Genomic DNA, 24,196 nt, shown 5'->3' with positions numbered 1-24,196 from the left:
CATTGAACTGTTCAATGGCATGTTTCAATCTCGAGTGTGCCCTTCAGGTTTTGTGACTGGGATGCCGAGGATCACAAAACAAGGTGTGAAGTAACCATACAAATTACTTGGTACCCTTAAGTGTTTACCCCTCAATCGATGTGCCGGTTAACCACATGCTCCATCGATGCTATGATAAACATTAAGTTACCCTTTGCCTACCTTGTTAAATACGAGTTAGTGTGCTAGTTAACCATACACGCTCCAATAACCGACTTAAACAAAGTGGAAAGTGTAATTTCATGGATTAGCACCTTATTCACATTTTCCTAAGTAACTAAGATTGGGTATTATTAAGAGTTTACTTACTTAGTATTTACCATTAATACTTTTAATGAAGGGAGAATTACAGTCCTGTCAAACCCGTTCGGCTAACGACCCTCCACTGGTCAAGGAGACACCCATTAAACTGCCATTTTATAGGCAGTAACCTTATACCCCCTTATAGACCGGCTTCGTGAATGAGGCCTACTAACGGTAAGACTGACTTTACTCTTATATATATATATATATATATATATATATATATATATATATATATATATATATATATATATATATTATTAACTTATAGTATTATAAAATATAAGGGTTGAATTTTAACTTTTAAAATTTTAAGGAAAAACTTGGAATTAAAGTATTCATAAGAGAAAACTTTACAAATTCCAAAACTTGAGGGCAAGTTTTGAAACTATTAAAAACTAATTAATTCCATAACTTATGTGTTTAAAGTAGTTTTAATCCAAAAACTCTTCAAGTTCCATAACTTGAGGACAAGTTATGGAAGACTTTAAACTAATAAAAGAATTAACTTTTTTTATTTTATAACTTATGGAATTAATTAAGGTTACATATTTTATTACTTAATAAAGTGACTCTTGGACCTCCATAACTTGAGGACAAGACTCTTCATTTTTTTTTGTAACCTTTGCCAACTTTTATGAGTTTTATGAAACTTAAATGTGACTTTTCATATAACTTGAGGACAAGTTACAAAAACACATTTTAGAATCAACTCTTAGATTAATTTGGATTGAAAACAATAATTTCACATAACTTTCTATTAATCTAAGCAACTCATAAGAACAAGATAATTCAAATCAAACTTTTTCATGTAATTAGCCTAATCACTAAACTAATTCAAAACATGAATCTATTGACAATTATCTTTGAAATTGGATTAGCATGAACATTACCACATCAAAAACAAGTTTATAAGTCCAAAAACATATTAGGGTAATGTTCCTAGTCCAATTCCAGCCAAAAAGGTCGAATTTATGTTGTCTGGGGGTCCAACTCGTCGAGTGCACAAACCAACTCGGCGAGTTGGATGCATTTTGTCTTGGACTCGGCAATTATGCTGGGCAGACAACATCAAAACTCGATTTTTCAGCTACTTTTGCAAGTATAACAAGAAAACAAGCCTAGGCTCTGATACCACTGTTGGTATTTAAGCATTCTAACACTCCTAAGTGTACATGCAACCCTAAATACCTTGGATCTATGTTTTCTCTATTATACATGCAACTATGAACACCCAAGGTATTATCCTAATCTAGCGTACAAAACAATGAATATAACAAGATAGAATACATACCTCTTTGATGTAGAAAGTCTTCATGAAGCTTAAGTGCCTAGTGCCCTAAGTGTGACACCTCAAATGGTTCACACAACACCAAATACACTTGGAATAACTTGAGAGAAATCTACACTTCATGAAATTGGCTAGCCCTTCTTTTACAGTCTCTAGTGGCCAATTTTGGTGAATAATATGATGCTTATATAGTGTGTTACAATTAGGGTTACACCATGTAAACCCTAATTGTCATGACCTTTCATTTCCATGACCCATGGGTTATGTAACCTCCATGGAGCATCCTATGGGTTTAACCCAACTTGATTATCCATGGAGCTTTGGCCCACTATATAAGTTATGGATGATTTGCACAATCAACCCATATATTTAATTAGTCTTCTTTTGATCACTTAATTAATCCTAGATTAATTCTTGATCAATACTAATTAAATAATCTTATTATTCTTATTATTAATATACTAGAACTTATAATATATTAATAACCATAAGTGTCTTATTTCTCTCATTTTAGTCTATCCAAGTGCATGATGCCATGCAACCCAAATGGATCATGCCGAGTCGGGTCAAGTCTTACCAATTATAGTTATGGACTTAGACATTAATCCAACAATTCATTCATTGGAAAAGTGCCCTGGATTTCCACATTTAAAACATGTGACCACTACATCACATTTTCCATGATGCTTCTTCTTACATTTGTCGCACCATTTGTCTTCGCCTCCTCCTCCTCCTCTCGAACTAGACTTCGACAATTTGTTTTTCTTGTTGGACCGCGAAGGTCCATCGAACTTCCTCTTCTCACCAACATCAAACCTCTCCGGACCCTTCTCTCTGATCTGGGTCTCAACATTCTTAGCAGCCTAGATGACGACTTTCAATGTGGTTGCTTGCTTAACCATTGGACCAAAATTCGGTGGTAAACCATGAGCAAGCTTATTGAACTTAGAGAGTTCAGTTGGAACTAGGTACGGAATAAGCTTCATCTTCTCTGTGAAACTTGCAGCGTATTCTATAACGCTCATCCCTCCCTTCCTCAGATTCTGAAATTCATTATTGATTTCCAGAAGGTCCTGATCGGAGCAGTATTGCAATTTCAGTTCCACAACAAAGTCTTCCAAAGAAATCTTACTAGCTTCTCCCTTGGGCATCGAATCAACTAGTAACTTCCACCAGCTTAGTACCCCGGACTTTAACAGAGGGATCGCAAGAGCGGTCTTCTGTCTATTGCTGCATTCGCAACTTTCAAACATTGTCTCCATCTCGGAGATCCAGTTTATAACCTCCACTAGCGTCGGGCTTCGTGATAGACATGGTGGTTTAGATGCCATGAAATCCTTGTACTTGCATCCTCTTCCATCATTTCCTCCATCTAGGTTGTTTTGGCGAACTATAGGTGGGTTGGCTTGACCAACGGTCCCATTGTAGTTCCCTCCTTCCGATTTCCCTTAATTTAATTCAGGTTGTTCAACATGTATAGAAGGTTCTTCATGATTCTACTGAAGTAATCGCCTTGTCTCCTCCATTTGGCGATCCAACATCATCTGCATCATCGCTTGTACCCTAGCCATCGTTATTGGCTCAAGTGCTACTGCTGCAATAGCTACTTGCTCAATCAGGTGGTTGATTCCTGTTTTCATTCACGTTTGCAACTCCGCTTCTTGTTATTGCCATTCTTGATCTATATACCGAATAAGGTGAATTTAGATCCTCATTCACAATAGATATTAAAATCTTCCTTATCAATCCGAAACATTTACATGTTGGTTCTAATATCGTAGCCATATGCTTAGAATCCTAAACACATAAGGTTTCCCGATCTGGTCGACAACAGACCATTGATCCGAACAAATAATATCATATATGGCATACATATAACATTTAGCACATAAAAGCATTTTAGGCAACTTTCCTAAAATATACTAGTGCTCGTGTCTAAAATATAACAAACACACATCACACAATCTTCACTTAGCATTCTAAGTTTAATTCTAGAAATCCTACAAATTTCTAGTTCGCTTAAACTAATGTTCTGATACCAACGGTGATATCCCCAAAATCAAGGCCAGAAAAGAATGATTTTATTTATGCTTTTAAAATATATTCAGAGTAATCCTTTGATTAAAACATATGCGGAATTTGTTCCCAAAACTAAATATGATAAAATAAAATTTATCAAAGCATTTCATCAAGAAATGTATTGTCATTATATAACAAAATTCGGGATGCCATGTTCCAATAACAGACCAAAGCATAAACATTACAAAATAGACCTTACAACATTTACATATAACTACTGGTCTAATATCAAAATATATTGATAATTCATCCAACTTATGCTCTCGCGCCACTACTTGTACTACAAATAAAACTGAGTGGGTCAGGCTTAAGAGTCTAGTGAGCATATAGGGTTTTCAACCCACAATAAATAATTATATTTAATTAATCAACCAACAACAACCTGATTACCTATTCTTGTTATCCTCACTTTACGTCCCTAAAATAACATCTATTACCAGGGACCTAATCTAGGATTTTCATCAGGATGGACATTACTGCAAGGGGTTTCCTCAGCAATAAATGTCCTAAAGGAAACCATGAGGGGGATAGAGTACACCGGTGAACACATCGTTCACACACACCTACGGGTTATGATTCTGCTAGGGTTCCACATGATTGTCTATAAAGAGTCTGTGGTCGTCATCCATACTCCGCTAGATGACTAGATCAACAACAACATCGATGCCTCTCATCATTTTATCATACATCAACTATCTACCCATGTTCTACCCAACATATATATATATATATATATATATATATATATATATATATATATATATACACACACACACAGTTTAAAACTTGTATAAAACACTTATTCAACACGTATTTCGAGTAAACAAATAATGTATAAACACATAACACAAATTTTCTAGAGAATACTTCGTATCTATGTGATAGAAGAAAATGAGTATACACTCACTTCAAACACACATTTAATCATTCAAACAATACCTGTATAAAAATTGTGTTTATGAAAGGGACTATACACTCACTTGATAAGACAATTATCGGACAGCACTACGGCTCTTCAAGTAGTAATCCTTCGGTGAATCCGGGATATCTTCACACACTAAGCTTCTCGCGGGCAGAGCTTCGGCTCGGAAATTATTTTCTTCTCGGGTTCTTCAGAGCTTCGAGACTTGCTTAAGGTCTTAGGATGATACTGGGGCTTCGGGGTATAAAATAGGGCTTAGAGAGAGTATTGGGAGTGAGAGAGTAAGAGAGGAGCAACCTAATCTGGCTGTCCATTGATTTCTATTTATAGGGCAAGATTTTGACATTCACGTCGTGAACCAGAAGTGTTCACGTCGTGAGCTCGATCATCCAGTGCGTCATCGCAACTTGGGTCTGCCGGGCTCGGAAAGGTCGAATTAAAAAGTTCATGTCGTGAACCCTGACACATGGTGGGGTTTTGTGCCCTGAACTTCGTAAATTCATATCTCTCACATACGAGCTCTGTTTTCGACGTTATTTATATCCACGTTTAGGTGAGATTATGCTCTACAAATCTCGTTTAGACTCCGTTGGCTAACTTTGACTATAATTTTTATTAAATTATTTTTGTAGACCAGGACAGAAAAACTTCGTTAGAAATTCATAACTCCTTCATCTGACGTCCGTTTTCGTCTGTCTTTTTACCGTTGAACTACTATCGACGAGATCTTTGATTCTCGTTTAGATTGTTTCGGCTAAAACTCACTCGATCTCAAAATCGAACTTTGGGTTGCATACTGCTAAGCTGAAATTTAGAAAATCATAACTTCCTCATACGAAGTCAGATTTGGACGTTCTTTTTATGCACACTCTCGATTTAACGAACTCTACGACATTTGTTTAGATCACTAAGGCTAAATATCGCTCTATCGTAAATTCACATTTTACGCCATTCAGCGTCGTACCGGTTCTGTCGCGAAACTTTGACATGCCATAACTTCTTCGTTACAACTCGGATTTCGGCATTCTATATATATCCGAAACCCTTGTTTCAACCACTAAAACATTATCCTTAGATATCGCCTTTATCTAATATTTCATTTTGACGCTTATTTTTATCCTTAATTCAATTAAGTCACACAATTAAGCACAAAACACATAATACTCAAATAATACACTTCTATTATTTCAAAGCGGGTTACAAAGGTTAACCTAGAATATTACATCAACATTAGTGACGATCCCAGAAACACAGGCGTTATAATTCTCTCCACCTGAGGATGATTCCGTCTCTAGAATCGTACACCTACAAACAAATGCAGATAGCGACCCATCATATCACTCTCCGTCTCCCAGATGAGATTTGGCTTATTCGTATGTTTCTAACGGACAAACACTAATTCGACCATCTTGTGTCATAATTTCTTACTCTTTCGGTCAATGATTGCCTCGGGTTCTTCAACCAACCTCTTGTTTTCATCAATTCTTAACTTAGAAATTGGAATTTTGTCCGGAACTTCTCTCGTGAGCTCGATCATCATCCAGTGCGTCATCGCAAATTGGGTCTGCCGGGCTCGGAAAGGTCAAATAAAAAAGTTCACGTCGTGAACATAGGGTTCACATCCTGAACCCTGACACATGGTGGGGTTTCGTGCCCCGAACTTTGTAAATTCATATCTCTCTCATACGAACTCCGTTTTCAACGTTATTTAAATCCACGCTTAGGTGAGATTATGCTCTACATCTCTCGTTTAGACTCCGTTGGCTAATTTTAACTTTAACTTTTATTAAATTATTTTAGTAGACCGGACAGGAAAACTTCGTTAGAAATTCATAACTCCTTCATCTGACGTCCGTTTTCGTCTGTCTTTTTACCGTTGAACTACTATCGACAAGATCTTCAATTCTCGTTTAGATTATTTTGGCTAGAACTCACTCAATCTCAAAATCGAACTTTGGGTTGCATACTGCTAAGCTGGAATTTAGAAAATCATAACTTCCTCATACGAAGTCAAATTTGGATGTTCTTTTTATGCACACTCTCGGTTTAACGAACTCTACGACTTTCGTTAGATTACTAAGGCTAAATATCGCTCTATCGTAAATTCACATTGTAAGCCATACAACGTCGTGCCAATCCTGTCGCGAAACTTCGACAGGTCATGACTTCTTCGTGGTGATGCAAATCACATCAATATTGATAAATGAAATTTGCATTAATCATAAAACTTGAGGCCGAATGATTTCCAAAATCATATTCAATTGGATTTTTGGTAATGCAATTCTCGTTCATCTCAACAAGACTATGATTTGAAAAGTAAATTTCATCCAAACTTTTCAATGCATTTGAATCAGTACGTTTTGTGGTCGAATCTGAACAAACAATTATTTAGACCAATTCATTCAGATATTCTTCGTTCTTGACAAATAGGGATTGCATTGATCATAAGACTTGTAGTTAAATGAATTCCAAAAACATATCCAACTGGATATACAGTATTGCAATTCTTATTTATAACATGATGATTCCATATGAGTACATCTCGTTCAAATATTCGAATTTGTTTTTGAACTATTATTCCTATACCATATTTACATATTTCAAGACTTTCCTTTTTAGGAAACACATGAAATGTTAAACATTTTTAACATTTTTAAATGAGTTGCCTTTTGATCTAAAGGATAGCAGTATGAACTTGGAGTCCTTGATCAACTCTCATATATATATATATATATATATATATATATATATATATATATATATATATATATATATATATATATATATATATATATATATATATATATATATATATATATATATATATACTAGCAGGATACCCGCGCGATGCAGCGATAACGATTAGTTTCATTCTGACATTTTGTTTCCGTTGAAAAAATTGTTTCGTTTTCATGGTCGTCAAATTATTTACTTTTGGTGCACAATTTCATTTGTCGATTGACATTATTTAGGTTAAAGATAAAAATACTTTATTATTTTGTTTTAAAAATACATGATTTTTAGTTAAATATAAAATGTATTATTGATTTGGCTTACAAATAAATGTACAATATTGTTGTAATGAAAAATATTTATTTCTAAATATTTAATATTTTATAACGATCTCATGAAAAAATGTTATATTTAATACTTTATATATTTGTTTCTACATATTTTTTAAATATCATCACCACTCTATAATAGTTATAAAAAAATCTATAAATTATAAGAATTACAATTTACAAATAGTACTGAAAATTAAAAATAAATACAATTATACTTACTGTTTTCATATTCATTAATATAAATAATATTAAACAATAGTTAATTATAAAAATATCACTGAAAATAAAAAACAAATTTTACATAATACAATATAATTTAGTATTTAGCATAATATAATAAACATTTTAGTATAATACAGTGATTAAAATAATTATTTTATATAATTATAAGTAGAAATATATCATTTTATTATATGTATGTATAATGTTATGATAACGATATTTTTGAAGTTATGCTAACATGTATAAATTAAATATTCGTTTGGTATAGGTTATAATAAATAATAAAGTTTGAATACAAAATAAATCAATAAATTTCATCAAATAACAAATCAATAAACACTACAAGAAACCGGAGTATTACCGGTGACGCCTTTAGCGACGACATGTAATTGACGCGCTATTGACCCATGTCGCCGCTATGTCGCCGCTAAAGGCGTCGTCGGTAATACTTGCAAATGGCGATCCGCGTCAACTTACCCTTATCCGTCCGATTTGTTTTCAATCCAACGGTTGTACAGGAAAGCGAAAACGCGCTGACTTTTCCCTCCAAGGCGTCGTCGCTATTGCCCAGTTGTTGCCGCTAATACCCTAGCGTCGCCGCTATTGCCTGTCGCAGCTAATACCAAGCGCAGATTACCCCCCTTCCAGTTCCCTTTTCTGCGACATTTCTCTTGTTTCTTTCTTCTCTCGCTCTCGTTTCTTGTTCTGCTTCTCAAAAAATAGTGGACCAGTTAATTAAGTGGAGGAAGAACATTATGGCGGTGCTAGCCCTCCTGCCACCACAAGACCGCCACTCCTTCCCCTATTACCGGCTACCATTGAGCTCATTTCCAATATTGGCCTCATTCGGGGTTTAATTCCTCTTATTTGCTATCATTTTTCTGCGTTGGATGATCAATTGGTTTGATTATGTTGGAAATTGCCTCTTCAATTGTTGTTATATTACTAATAAACACAAGACCCATTCATATTTTTTTCTTGCTTATTATTGTTCATGAATGTATAAATTGATGCTATATGTGAGTAATTGCCTCTTGAATTGTTATTAGATCACCTATAAACACAAGACCATTAATATTTTTTTTTCTTGCTTTTGTGCTTGCTTCTTGCTGAACTAGCAGGAGGTATCAAACCTCCTGATTTAACCAAACTCTATTACAAAGTATATATGATCAGCCCCTCAACTTTTGATTTGTACGGTTTTAGTCCCTTGCTCTAAAAAATAATTAAAAGTTTATTCTTAAACAAAGAAACTTCAATTAAAATCTTCAAAGTTTACCCTATTGAAATTTGGCACGTTTTTGTAATTTTTGTTTATACCATATTGGCTAAAAAATGAATTTTGGCATGTTTTTGTAACTTTTGTATATACCACATTGGCTTAAAAATTAAATTTGTGTATGTTTTTTTAACTTTTGTTTATACCACATTGGCATGAAATTGAAATTGGATATTGAAATTGGATGTGTGTGTGTGTATATATATATATATACACATTTGTTTGATTTTGTTTAATTAGAAAATCAAATTAACTTATCTTTAGAATCAAATTAAGTTACCTTTATAAAATCAAATTAAATTAATTATAAAACCAACTTAATAGTAACATACTTTTAGTGACTTAATTATATGAAATTGGATGAAATTGGAATATGCAAATTGGATGTATACATTTGGCTTAATTGTATGAAATTGGATGAAATTGGAATATTCAAATTGGATGAAATTGGAATATGCAAATTGTATGAAATTGGATGTATACATTTGGCTTAATTGTATGAAATTGGATGAAATTGGAATATGCAAATTAGATGTATACATTTGGCTTAATTAGGTTATTAATAGCGACTTACTTCTAGTAATGTATTGTATATGGTCTCAAAATGCTTAATTTTGTTAGTAACTTAATGTTTGGCCAACTTAATAGCAACATACTTTTAGTGACTTAATGTTGGTCATTACAACTTTAGCTTTAATTAGGTTATTAATAGCAACGCACTTCTAGTAATTTTAATTTAATTATAGAATAAAATTAAATTAATTTTAAAAAACATTAAAAAAATAATAAATTAATTGTAAAATCAACTTAAAGTAGTTTTAAAATCAAGTTAATGTTAATATTAAAATAAAATAAAATTAGTTTAATAAATTAAACTAATAACAAAAAAGAAAATATTAAATTAATTATAAAATCTAATTAATTTACCTTTAGAATCCATTTAAGTTACCTTTATAAAATCAAATTAAATCAATTATAAAACCAACTTAATAGCAACATACTTTTAATCGTGCAAAACAAGTAGTTGTAAACAGAGGGGGTCGAGCTCATACAGCAATGCATGTTTCAAAGAAGTAAGTTATGATATATTTAAATATTTATTTAAAGTATAAGTAAACTAAATTTTAATGTTAAATATGATATCAGTCAAATCGAAGCTTTTCGTAAGGCTAATTCCAATTGCCAAGGGGTATTTTATAGTCCTGCAGTCGAGCAACAATACATAAGTGGTTAATTTGTATTTTTCATATAAGTGTTTATATCGTCAAAGGTATTTAGTAATCTAATTTTGATGATTTTTATTATTTTAAAAAAATACAGAATGCTTTACTCGAGGAGATAAACCAATGAACCCAAGCTACTTCTGAGGCAGGCGATCTAGCACCAACTGATATAAAAGATTGTTTTGAAAGAATATTGGGTGTTCGACGCGGACATATCAGAGGCATTGGGCGTAAACCCCCTACCGTTGTGTCATGTACGATCAGGAACAACCAATGACACAAGAACAACCACAATCACAGGTAATTGTTAGTAAATGCTATAATGGAAAGTAGAATGCTATAATGATATGTTGGTTATGATTTGATATGTTGGTATTTTGTAGTTTGGTAATTTTTGGAAAGTAATGTTATAATGGAAAGTAGAATGGTATAATGATATGTTGGTTATGATTTGATATGTTGATATTTTGTAGTTTGGTAATTTTTGGAAAGTACAATGCAATAATGGAAAGTAGAATGGTATAATGATATGTTGGTTATGGTTTGATATGTTGATATTTTGTAGTTTGGTAATTTTTTGGAAAGTAAATGCTATAATAGAAAGTAGATGTATGTTTAAGTGTATTTGATATGTTGATAAGTTGATATTTTGTAGAATGGTATAATTAATTATAATGTTATTCTGATATGTTGTTAATATATTTTGTTTTCTTTATAGTTGCAAATGCTGCAAACAATACTACAGGAACCGGCCTGTTCTGCAGCATTGGAAGAGTGGTTTCGCTCATTGCCGCCACCAAATAATGAAGGAGATGATGATGAGGACGAGTAGTTACTTTAGGATTTTATGAAACGTTTTGTAATTTGGAAGAATACTTAATGTGGTATGGATTAATATTTTGGATTGATTGTATAATATGTATTAATATTTCTATAAAAACTTTTCAGATTTTTCAAATGCTATATGGATTAATATTTGGATTGATTATAAATTTAATGTTAAATAAATAAACTAAAAAAATCAAAAGAGTATTAGCGGCGACAGCTTTTGTGGCGACACGCGCGTATTAGCGGCAACAATCTATTAGCGGCGACGCGTGGCGTTTGCGACGACACGTAATATTAGCGGCGACAATAAGCGTATTAGTGACGAAACAATATTGGTGACGCATTTGCAGCGACACGTCGCCGCTAAAGATATTAGCGGCGATCCGCCTAACCTTTAGCGGCGACACGTGTCGCCGCTGTTGCCCGATCTTCTTGTAGTGAAATTATATCAAATAATAAAGTTTGAATACAAAATAAAAAACTAATAATAATCTAAGAACAAAGGTTAAATCAGGACAACAACTGAGGTGTATAATTAATAAAACTATTTACGTAAACAATAATTATTACTTTTATTTAAAAATTAATAGAAGAAGAGAGAAACATTTTTATAAGGAAAATAATGTTAGATTCTAATTATGTTTACCTAAAAAAAATAAAATGATTGAGAGGGTATGGTAATAAAAAAAGATAGTATTTTTGATTGGCCGTAAACATTAATTCCTTTGTCGAAAATTTTGAAGTCGGTATAAATAGAGTAATTGGGCATCAATTAGGGTTGAATGTTGCCTTCGGTGAACATACGCGCCTCATCCTCACGGCCTCTACGGGTCCACCTCCGGCGTTCCATCACTGCTTCATCTCCATCTGTGAGTCAAGCTCTTAGGTTTTTTCTTTATTTTTCTGTCTTTCATTTGTCTTTCAAACTTAAGTTTATTCTTGTTAGTTGTTAATGTTTTGTGCAACAAGTTCAGATTTTGGTGGGTAATGTTTTGACTGTTGATTTTTATGTGTCTGACTTTATGTAAAGTATCTCAGTATGAGAATGCTACTGATAATTTTTGTGTGAATTGTGATCATGATGTCTTGAAACACGTAGATCAAGTAATTTTGCTATTATCATGTTTTGTTTGCGGATTTTAAAATTGCTCTAATAGGTAATGAACATATATATTAAGTTACTGTTCACTATTTGGTATCGAAAACTATGGAATTGATAGATAGCATACTGTTGTTGATTTTGTGATATAAATTGGTTCGACCATGGGGGATTTGAAAACATGGCTGTGTCACGAGTTTGATCCACTTTGTTTTCAAATCCTAATTTTTTTCGCATGCTTTATATAAAAGAAATGCTCGAAATCTATGCAAATGAACTATTGTGATATTGTTTTCAATCAGGCCATGGAAACCCAACATTTTTATCATCCATTGGTAGCAAAGACATCAACTATTAGTCTTTTGAATGTTAGAGGGACGTCAAACCTTGGTTTCGATGCAACCTTCATAAAGCCACACAAACACAAACAAAACTCTTTTCAGGTATGTATGATATCTTATCTTTTCCCCTCAAATCTCATGATACAAAAACAAAAAACAAGGTCAATTTTAAAAACGATTCATTCAACAGAGCGGATGCGGAGACTACTACAAGATTAAGCATGGGAATTGTGAGATGACAAGGTCATATAGGAAAGTTGCATCAATTGTGGCCAACATAGAAGAATACAAGTGTGTGAAAGAAGTAGTTATGAGAAACCAATCCGAGTTCCAACAGAAGTTGATGATTTGGGCAGAATACAAGTGCGTTCCAGCGATAATAACAGCCATTAAAAGAGTCATGATAAGTCAACTGAAGCTCCTAGTGATGCTGGCGATGGCTGGAATGACCATGTCAATTAATTTCGTGTTCATTTTCTTGCGAGACTCTGCACCCGACTTCCCACCTCTTTGGTTCAAAGCTCTTACTGCAACCATTCCATTTTTACCTGTCCTTCTTAACTTTCTTCTCATCCCCAAAACCACCACCGTCAGATATACAGTTGCTGCCTCCATTCTCGGACAGACTCTCGGATTAGTGGCCCTCAAACGCTTTTACGCCAACCGAACCTTCTCTCACCGCCACCGCCTCCGCCTCTGATGCCTCTTATTTAATTTCTATATCATGTGAATATGTTTGTTGAATAGGTCTAATAATAATAAACCCATCTAATCAAATTGCTCATTGCGTTTGTTTGTTTTTTTTTTTTTTTTTTTTTTTTTTTTTTTTTTTTTTTTTAATATTAATCCCGTTAGTTATCAAAAACACCCACTAAACGCCCAATTATATGTAATTACATTGACTATAAAGTTAGCCCAAATCATATATATCATTTTGTCCGTTGATATTTTGTTTGGTTTTTGACTTTTGATATAAAGAAACTACTATTTTATAATTAACTAGGTGGTTATAACTGGTGGACAATTTTTAAAAAAATGTTGCTTATATATTTTTCAATATATAAATAATAGTTTTCAGAAAGTAGAATGTTACATAAGAAAATGTTTTACACTTATTTTTCAAAATCTTCAAAAAAAGAAATCTGTTTTACGTGTAAACATTGCTATAAATGATAGTTTTTAGAAACTAGAATGCTATAAACTTGTAGTCTATTGGATTTTACATCACCTATTTGAAACATAATGGTTAGAGAATAAATAAACATTCAATTGTCATAGATAATAAAAAGGATAATGACATAAAAACCCTAAAGCTTACAAGATTTTTGTTAGTTTTATCATTTTGCAGATTTTAGATTCATTAAATCAGTATTTGCAATTTTTTTTTTTAATTTTAATCTTTGGTTTATTAAGGTCTTTAAGTTTGATACAAATGTTTTGTTTTATCATTTTTCCTGGTTTATAAAAGCCTTTAAGTTTGGTTTTTTGTTCATTAAAATTCTTAAGTTCGCCAAAAAAAATTAGTTTTACTAGAGGCAATCGGAGTAAAATTGAAAAAGAAAGTTGCAAATTTGAGACTTTTATGTAGGGCTGACAATTCTCGACACGACACGAAATAAATGGGTTTGAGTTGAGTTTTTCAACCCGCCAACCCGTCAACCCGCCAATCCGTTTATTAAACGGGTCATATATGAGTTTCTCAAAAAATAAACGGGTTGACCCGCCAACCCGTTTATATTCTTAATAAAAAAATTATTTTATTTTTAAACGTATTTATGTATCAAGTATTAATATTTAATAAGTATTACAAAAATATACCATTTATTTATAGACCATTTGACTGTTTTCTACTATAATTACATTAAATTATTAAAATTAGAATAAAATTAATACTAACTATAAAATTATATAATTTCATATATTTATTTAAATCAATGATTAAAATTTATATAACTAAAAAAATCTCTTATTTATTAATTTATTTAAAATAATTAATTAATAATTTTGATTTTTTAATATAAAATTTAAATAATTTAGTAACCATAGTTCACACGGGTTACAAACTAGTGTGTGCATATATATATATATATATATATATATATATATATATATATAAAGAGAGAGAGAGAGAGAGAGTGAGAGAGAGAGAGAGAGAAAGAGAGTTAGGATCATATATAACAATCAAGTATTGTGTGAATGAGTGTACGACGAATTCTGGCCAATCATTTAATAAATGTATAATTGAAATTTTAATTCTTAAATAATTATGATAAAAAAAAAAGTAAATTAATTAATAACCCATTAAACTAGGTATATCAGTTTCACACTCTATAAGAATACCACTATCGTCTTCATCCCACCCCATCACCATCAACATTGAACGCCCTCGACCACCAAATGCCGCCACCATTTGTCGCTTCCTTCAACAACCAAATGTCACCTTCATCGTTGTCACCTACAATCAACAAAGTTAAGATTGTGCCTTGCTTACCTGCTTAACTCCCCCATCTTAACAAAGCCTTTTAATTAGTCTCCTCATATTTTCATCCTCTTCTTTCCAATAAATTCAATTTTGGTGTCTTTTCACCTATTGTCTCCAAATGGATAATAAGAAGAATCACATAATAAGCGGTTCACCATGGAACTGAGGTAGGACACTAAGCACGAGGTAAATTTTAAATGAAAGGGATAATCTTCTTGAGTAATTTATTAATATTTTCTGCAACCAGAAAATCAATTTGGAGATAATCACTTCGAAAGTTATTGATTTTGCCTTAACTTGAACAAGGTATTCTAGATGAACCAACACAGATCACATATTTCTTGATTGCAAATTTATATCTTAATTATAATGGTTTTGTTACTATCAGTTACATAAAAGGAAATCTTTTTTGTGTTGCTGTTTTGGTGTCATTGCTTAAAGATTTCATCCAAATTCAGATTTATATCAATTTGTTGATAGTTGTCATATTTTTGGTTGGGAGTGTTTACTAATACATTGAGCATTTACCTCGTCATGTCATTTCTGGTGTGCAACCGCTTTGGTGCCCTGCTTGAAGTTTTCTTCCATTTTATTTGGTGGTATGTCACTTGTTGCTATCTTGGCTGTTGGGGATTTTTTATGATATTGTAACCCTTTTACCATTGTTGGGTTTCACTTCTCTCTCAATTGTTTTGGTGTTTATGTTTCTTATGGTTTGTTTTCTTGTATCCTAGTACTGTTTCTTGTATTATTTTATTTTTTTCAGCTTCCCGCTGGAGTATTTGTTTTAATATATACCTTGTTAAAAAAATCTTAATATGTCACATGTTCATGACCTTCTGTGACATTCTATGGCGAAGAAGGAGACGAGCAAAAAATCAAATTTCCCATTGGAATGTGAATGTTAGAAACTGCCCATGAGAATGACTTAGAGCTTGAAGGTTGTTTCACTATACGCAACCAAACTAAATATAGCAATAATCTTTCATTCAAAATGATTTTTTTTAATGATTTTGCTTAAAAAAAATCATTTTGAATTTAATTACAGGAGCATGTAAAGGATCGCTAGCTTGTTCTATGATGTAATTGAGACACACTACAAGAAATTTTCTATTTAGCTACGGAAAATTTCGTAGCCAAACACTAAAATTCTGTAGCTAAAGCTGAATAACTACGAAATTTGTTACGCAAATTTTCAGTTAGACTTCGTAAGTTTATTTCTTGTAGCAAATTGTTTAGCTACGGAAATACAATTCTGTAGCAATTTTGCTATGACAGTTTCTACGACATATATTCCGTTGTAAATTGAGTTCCATAGCATTTTCGTAGCAAAATCCATAACAATTTTTCCGTAACAAATTCCGTTGTAATGTTTCCGTAGCAACTTTTCCGTAGCGAATTTCATAGCAACTTTTCCATAGCAAATTCCATAACAATTTTTCCATAACTAATTTCGTAGCAATGTTTCCGTAGCAACTTTTCCGTAGCAAATTCCATAGTAACTAATTTCGTAGCAATGTTTCCGTAGCAAATTCCATAGCAACTTTTCTGTAGCAAATTTCATAGCAATTTTTCCATAACTAATTCCGTAGCAACATTTCCGTAGCAAATTCTGTGGCAATTGTTCCATACCATTATTCAATAAATTTTGATTATTCAATTCGACTATTATATAATTTCATAAAAATGCAATTAATATAAAACCACAAGTAAAAGAGTATTTCTATAGAAACTAAAAGAAATATCCAATATATCAAAAGATACCTATTTCAAAATCAAAAGTGGCTACTAATTAAATATAAAATATTATTCGATACATAATATTCTATCATTGATTAATAAAAATTTTAACCTACTCACTCAAAGCTTGTGCAAGTTGTTCAAACTTTACTTGAACATCCATATTTTTCTGTTGAAACTCCACATTCTCTTGTTGACCATCCTTATATTTTTCTGTTGAATATCCTCATTTTATCCGCGTTGCGTCTCAACTAAGGCAATTTGGTTTGAGACATAAGTCTTTCTTTTTATGATCCTACAATATTTCAATATAACCAGTAAAAACAAGAACGAATGATTAAACAAGAAATTTGACTGTCGAATATTATAAATGATGTAAAGCACAAAAAAATTACCTCAAAAGCCTTTTTCAAAAACATAAGATTTTTTTTCGTATTTTTGTCTAGCAGAACCAAATCCCACTAAAATGGCATTAAAAATGGACATCGCCTTTTTGCACAACCTCTTCATGTGCTTCTCTAATTGCAACCTATAGTGATTTGAGAGAAGATTTTATAAAGGCTTGTACATTGGTTTATATAAAAGTCAAAGAAAATAATGAATCATACTTACTCACGTGGCCTTTGTACGATCAAAGATCGACACATAGAGATCAGTAGCCAACTCATACGCCCTTTCACACGTTGCTTCTTCAACACTCTGTAAAATGGAAATAGTTTAGTAAAACACAATAAGAATTAAAAAGAAAATTATATAAAACTAACATGCCATGAGAAGGTTACTGTAGGCACTGCTACATTTTACTTGTGCAAACTTTCTTCAAAACCAAGAAATATTAGAAACATCTGTTAACTATTGAAAAGGATTGCGAGGGCTACAAGCACAAGCCATGAAAATCCGTACACATGTAGGAATGGAAAGATTGGTTATGTTTGGTTGGTTTATAGAAATAGAATAAATTTTCTTATGAATTTACAAAAGTCGTCCCTTCGTTTTGGATTTTTATCGTGTTTAGTCTAGAATTGAAACCTTTTCTACAAAGGGACCACTTTTGTAGTTAATTGTTTTTGTGTTATATGTGAATATGCTATAGGGTAAAAATTATTGAATTATAAAACATGATAAAAGATTATTAAAACACAAATAAGATTATAATAAAGCATATATAACTCTTTGAAAAAGATGGGACTTGTCTAGATTTTGAAATTTAAATTCTTACGGATAATGATGTATTTGAATTTTGCACATCCAATTTGTAAACAACACCGTACTGGAATATGAATAACCGTAGGCTCAAAATCGTCTCCATAACCCTTCTTCGAATATGAGACTACAAAAGAATCACATTTTATCATAATTAAGAATTGTATATAAATACATGGTAATGGAAAAACAAGGATATTTTTTAAAAATTGTAGTACCAATTCTTCATCTCACCAAGCTTCCCAACTTTCTTCTCCTTTAACACTAATTCCACCTCTAAAGAAGAGTTAATTTGTCCGGTCTCTAAGTCCTCTACCGTCCTAAAAGTGGAAAACAAAAAAAAAAAGTATAAAATATAAAGATGATGTCATAAATTATAAAAAGAAAAAAGAAACTCACTTTTGCCACTTGAAACCGGATGGATTGAACAAATAAGGAGCAAAACGCCATGAAATGGCCATAAACCAACTGCTAACACTTAGAAGAATGTAGCCTACTAAACCACCTGCATTGTATACATATGCAATATACACCACTAACAATAAAACCACTTCCATTCTGTTTCAATAAATAAATAAATAAATAAAATATTAAAACCGTGAGAGATTGATTATTCTAAAGAGAGAAAAAAGAGTACCCTTTGACCAAATGACTTCACGAATATGTACACAGTGATCACTTTTAAGTGTTAACTGCATATTAAACCAAAAAAGTTGTTAGCCGTTTAAAAAAAATAATATAAATAAATAAAAAAGAGTGTGTAGTCTACCATGGTGCAGAAGTAGAATCCAACGGTTATAAACTAGAACAAAAGCATCCGGAAAAAGTCAGAGTTCCCAAAACCTGAAACTTTTCCTTCATAATCCATCTTCATTCCCTGCTACCTTCTAGTTTTTGATGAAGAAGGTGATGGTGATGGTCATGCTGATGGTGATTGGATCAGTTGTTGCATAATGATCTTAATATTCAAGAAATTCAGAATCCATTGATAGGCCTGGTTTATTTGTTCCACCAAATTTGTATAGTCTTTTTTCAAAGAACTTGCAGTGAATCATTCCAGTACTATGAGCACCTATAATGAAACTATATAGATTAAGAACTGAAGCAACTAGAGTAGAGAACTGAAGAATAAATGATTGATTTGTATACCTAAAAGAGTGACTGTTTCTTTATCAGTGAAAACCCCTTGTTGCAAATCTTGCAATATTTGTAGAAAGACCATATAAGGGACTAGGAAGCTCATAGGAGAGCCGAGAGAAAGATCGACTGTTGTCTTTTCTACCTGTGTTAGCTGGATAAAATGGTCCACCAGCCTGTAAAAGAAATTAGATGTTAATAATCTAAAGTTTCATGTGTTCTTGAATGATTTGAAGAGGAAAAAGGTGAAAAGGGAAATGATTAGGAGATAAATGTGGTTAGTTACTAGAATCACACTGTCATAAGCAGCCACCACAAGAAGATCAACACAAGAAACTACACTAGGGCATGCATTTTCTGATTCGGCTTTGATGATGTCAAGATGTTCAAAACATTTCAAACTATATATGGAAAAATCATATTTAGACAAAACTAAAAACAATAAAACTGCTACAGCATCATAGCCATAACTCTGAATCACTATGTTAAGAAGATAGAATTCTTGTTCTTCTGTGGTAGGTGAGTACACGAGTTTGTTGATTATACCAAGCACAATGTGTCTTAATCTCCCAGTCATGAAAAGCGTAAGGATTGATTTATGTAGGTAAACAAAACTTCCAAATCAAAATGAAAATTCTATCCAGAAATCAAAATGGAAGTTACTTGCTGATGGATACATTGTTCAAATATTCACAATTTTAATTTTAATTACCGTTAACCAATACGAATTATCAAATTAAACCTAAAACTCAATCGATGTAATAGAAAACATAAGTTAGGGTTTTTTTTACCAAAACATGGAGAAAAAAGCTGAAATCGGATCCAATGGTAAGGTCCACCAGCTGCAGCAGCGACTTCGACGGTGGTGGTGGCGGCAAGAGAGAGGCGATGTTGATCTTCATTCACACTGTGAGAAAGGGGAGCAACTTTACTTGTTTAAGGGGTGGTGGGTTGCATGTCGTACCGACAGTGGAAGGGAGAAGGTATGTTGCATCGACGACTTTGAAGGAGCTGGAGGGATTTGTTGCCGCTAGTGATGGCGGAGGTGACGTCGTTGGTGGAGGCAATGGTCGACTAGAGGCGGAAGGGATGGCCGACTGATTGCAGATCGGGGATGCTGGAGCCTGAGGTATCGTGTGATTAGATAGAGAAGAGGGAAAGTGGGAGTAGGGCAAAATCAAACCCACAACGATTCAGTGAAGCTCACCCTTTAACATTCTCATATTTACCAAATTGTCCCTACTACTTAAAAAATAAAAAAGAAAATCAAATATTACCAACGCGCATTTTCGACCGAATGGAAAATTATTGATTTGTGTTGGTAAAGGGTCTGTAGTTGTTCAGTGGATAATGACGTAAATGGAGACCGTGGGAAAATTGAAGAATGACGAAACTGAGGAATGAGGATGGTATGTTCAGTGGTTTATATTATGGGTCCTCGCCCTCCTATTTGCCCTTAAAGTTTGAGAATTGTTTTATGTTTTTCTCTAAACTTAAAGTTGAGGGTATAATCGGAAGTACAATGAATTCCTCTTCTCTTCTTCTATAGCAAGATCTTGCTCTTCTTTTGTAAACTCATGATACTTCACCTAACACCTATATCTAAAATTATCGCTAAATTATATATGTGTTGACTATTTTTTGATTATTTTTATTTTTGTTGTTGAGTTTTCAAAGATAATTATGTATTTTTAATCTATTTTTTTTCAATAATCTTCTATATTTTGCTACGGAAACATATTTCGTAACTACTTAACTACGGAATTTTCCGTAGCCAAATACCTATGGATTTTGATTCCGTAGCTATTTTGCAAATTCACCTTTTTGTAACAAGTTCCATAATAGATTAGCTACAAAATTTTATTTTGTAGCAAATTTTCCTAGCAAAATAACTACGGATCTTAATTCCATAGCTAACTAGCTACGTATTTTTATTTCGTAGCCAATTATGTAGTCAACTAGCTACATACATGGATTTTGTAATAAGTTTCATAGATAACTAGCTACAACCAAAAAACTTGTAGCATTATTTGTAGTAAACTAGCTACGGATTTTAATTCCGTAGCAACTATTCAAGATTTAGCTACGGAATGCAATTCCGTAGCCATTTCCGTAGCAAATTAGTTACAACCAACCATTTTGTAACGTATTCCGTTATAAAATAACTATGAATTTAGATTCCATAACAACTTTACGTAGCTATTTAAGATTTAGCTACATAATGTAATTCTGTAACCAATTATGTGGCAAAATAGCTACGATAAATTGTTCCGTAGCATATTCCGTACTAATATAGCAACGGATTTTGATTCCATAGTAACTTTCCGTAGCTATTTAGGATTTTTCTTGTAGTGACAGTATGATGTTTATTACCCACATTTCGTTCATGGAGAATATCATTTAGTTAGTGATAGCCCCATATTCAATATCTTTTGAACAACTTTAAATTCCGATCCACCGTAATATGCTACATTGTTGTTGCACGAATGGAACAAAGATATCTTCTGTCAACAAGTTTGAACCTGTACCACCTAAGCGATTCAAAACTTCACATGATGTAATAAAGTGTAAGAACAATAGATGAGGTGGTGATCCTAAAATTCTCTTGATATCATAAAATGCAAGAAAAATATATCATAAAGTGCAAGAACAATATATCATATGCATGCTTGTTAAATGAATACTATATTATTCTTTTAGAATTTATAATATTCTTTCATGTAGTATTATTTAAGAATGTATCTTATTTTTTTCATAAATGTTATATTATGTAATGTCACTTATCCAATTATATTTAATTTCTTTTTTTTTTTTTTAAGAATTCATTTTTTATTCAAGAATGTAACTATTATTCTTAAAGAATATCATATATGAACTTATAATTGATGACTCATTCTTCAAAAATGAGAATGATAAGAACGGAAATTGAATTGGATCCCTATAATGTTCAAAGCAATCTATATTAAAAACGTATTAGTTAAGAACGAAAATGATAAGAAACAATCACCAATAAAAATTCATTTTTTAAAAATGAAAAAGATAAACATGGATTGAGTTCTGTAACGTTTAAAAATGTTAACTTGTATTTGTATTTTTATCTTTTGATTTTTCTTTATTAATATGACTTACTTGTCTAAAATATAATTATATAGTAAATGCTAGCCCATGGTATTAAAATGTACATTAAGATCACATCCTTTCATTATTTTCAATCTAATAGCCAAAATTTGGTTATATCACACAATATATATATATATATATATATATATATATATATATATATATATATATATATATATTCATCCCTAAATAAGTTAAAAGAGGATAAAACAACTACCAAGTATTTCCTTTATATATATATATATATATATATATATATATATATATATATATATATATATATATATATATATATAGCATCATCCCCAAATAAGTTAAAAGATGATAAAACAACTACCAAGTATTTCCTTTATACAAATTATAGCTTCCATTTAATTGAAAAAGAATTGATAAAGAGAGGAGTTGGAAGCACTATCATCTTACACCTAGCAATTAGTGATGCCCGGTAAACATATGGAGATAAAAAGTTCAGAAACATTACTTATATGCATATAATAAATTAAAAACGAAAATAGTGATTGTTTCTTTCTGTTAGATTATAGTGTACATTGCTTTTTTATATGTATTGTATAATATAAGGACCGCAACGTAATATCCTCATATATAAATATATTGCATACATAACCTCCAATTAAGGAGGTTTTTATCATTATTAACATGGTATCAAGCTAGGTCTATGTAACGCCCACGTTTCTAGGCTAGGCATTATCGTATATGTAATTACATTGACTATAAAGTTAGCCCAAATCATATATATCATTTTGTCCGTTGATATTTTGTTTAGTTTTTGACTTTTGATATAAAGAAACTACTATTTTATAATTAACTAGGTGGTTATAACTGGTGGACAATTTTTAAAAAATGTTGCTTATATATTTTTCAATATATAAATAATAGTTTTCAGAAAGTAGAATGTTACATAAGAAAATGTTTTACACTTATTTTTCAAAATCTTCGAAAAAAGAAATCTGTTTTACGTGTAAACATTGCTATAAATGACAGTTTTTAGAAACTAGAATGCTATAAACTTGTAGTCTATTGGATTTTACATCACCTATTTGAAACATAATGGTTAGTGAATAAATAAACATTCAATTGTCATAGATAATAAAAAGGATAATGACATAAAAACCCTAAAGCTTACAAGATTTTTGTTAGTTTTATCATTTTGCAGATTTTAGATTCATTAAATCAGTATTTGCAATTTTTTTTTAATTTTAATCTTTGGTTTATTAAGGTCTTTAAGTTTGATACAAATGTTTTGTTTTATCATTTTTCCTGGTTTATAAAAGCCCTTAAGTTTGGTTTTTTGTTCATTAAAATTCTTAAGTTCGCCAAAAAAAATTAGTTTTACTAGAGGCAATCGGAGTAAAATTGAAAAAGAAAGTTGCAAATTTGAGGCTTTTATGTAGGGCTGACAATTCTCGACACGACATGCGACACGACACGAAATAAATGGGTTTGAGTTGAGTTTTTCAACCCGCCAACCCGTCAACCCGCCAATCCGTTTATTAAACGGGTCATATATGAGTTTCTCAAAAAATAAACGGGTTGACCCGCCAACCCGTTTATATTCTTAATAAAAAAATTATTTTATTTTTAAACGTATTTATGTATCAAGTATTAATATTTAATAAGTATTACAAAAATATACCATTTATTTATAGACCATTTGACTGTTTTCTACTATAATTACATTAAATTATTAAAATTAGAATAAAATTAATACTAACTATAAAATTATATAATTTCATATATTTATTTAAATCAATGATTAAAATTTATATAACTAAAAAAATCTCTTATTTATTAATTTATTTAAA

The 24,196-nt window shown here is 31.7% G+C and overlaps 1 protein-coding gene and 2 long non-coding RNA genes across 3 annotated transcripts; 1 reads left to right on the top strand and 2 right to left on the bottom strand.

Annotated features, from left to right (window-relative positions):
• Positions 1-12,005: 12,005 nt before the first annotated feature.
• Positions 12,006-13,452, top strand: LOC145018302 (uncharacterized). The gene is made up of 3 exons (XM_078976201.1): positions 12,006-12,120; positions 12,653-12,793; positions 12,882-13,452. Exons 1-3 carry the CDS (start codon positions 12,034-12,036, stop codon positions 13,389-13,391), a joined length of 738 nt encoding a protein of 245 aa, XP_078832327.1. The 5' UTR covers positions 12,006-12,033; the 3' UTR covers positions 13,392-13,452.
• A 4,071-nt stretch (positions 13,453-17,523) lies between these two features.
• Positions 17,524-18,656, bottom strand: LOC145013940 (uncharacterized). Its single transcript, XR_013665318.1, has 3 exons — positions 18,335-18,656; positions 18,133-18,243; positions 17,524-17,612 (listed from the first exon to the last, which is right to left on the bottom strand). It is a non-coding gene; the product is annotated as an uncharacterized LOC145013940 (long non-coding RNA).
• A 426-nt stretch (positions 18,657-19,082) lies between these two features.
• On the bottom strand, positions 19,083-20,368 carry LOC145014243 (uncharacterized). Its single transcript, XR_013665456.1, has 3 exons — positions 20,045-20,368; positions 19,266-19,429; positions 19,083-19,188 (listed from the first exon to the last, which is right to left on the bottom strand). It is a non-coding gene; the product is annotated as an uncharacterized LOC145014243 (long non-coding RNA).
• Positions 20,369-24,196: the final 3,828 nt, after the last annotated feature.

The sequence above is a fragment of the Lactuca saligna genome, chromosome 9, assembly GCF_052625555.1.
Source record: "Lactuca saligna cultivar CGN05327 chromosome 9, ASM5262555v1, whole genome shotgun sequence".
Lineage (NCBI taxonomy): Eukaryota > Viridiplantae > Streptophyta > Magnoliopsida > Asterales > Asteraceae > Lactuca > Lactuca saligna.
Note: the sequence above shows the minus strand (reverse complement) of the source record. Positions and strands in the feature narration are given on the sequence as shown.

Excerpts from the sequence above, each read along its gene's own strand:
- LOC145018302 (XM_078976201.1), top strand. The coding sequence starts at position 12,034 with ATGTTGCCTTCGGTGAACATACGCGCCTCATCCTCACGGCCTCTACGG. Across the intron at positions 12,121-12,652 it reads TCACTGCTTCATCTCCATCT|GCCATGGAAACCCAACATTT; the intron begins GTGAGTCAAGCT and ends GTTTTCAATCAG. Across the intron at positions 12,794-12,881 it reads ACAAACAAAACTCTTTTCAG|AGCGGATGCGGAGACTACTA; the intron begins GTATGTATGATA and ends TTCATTCAACAG.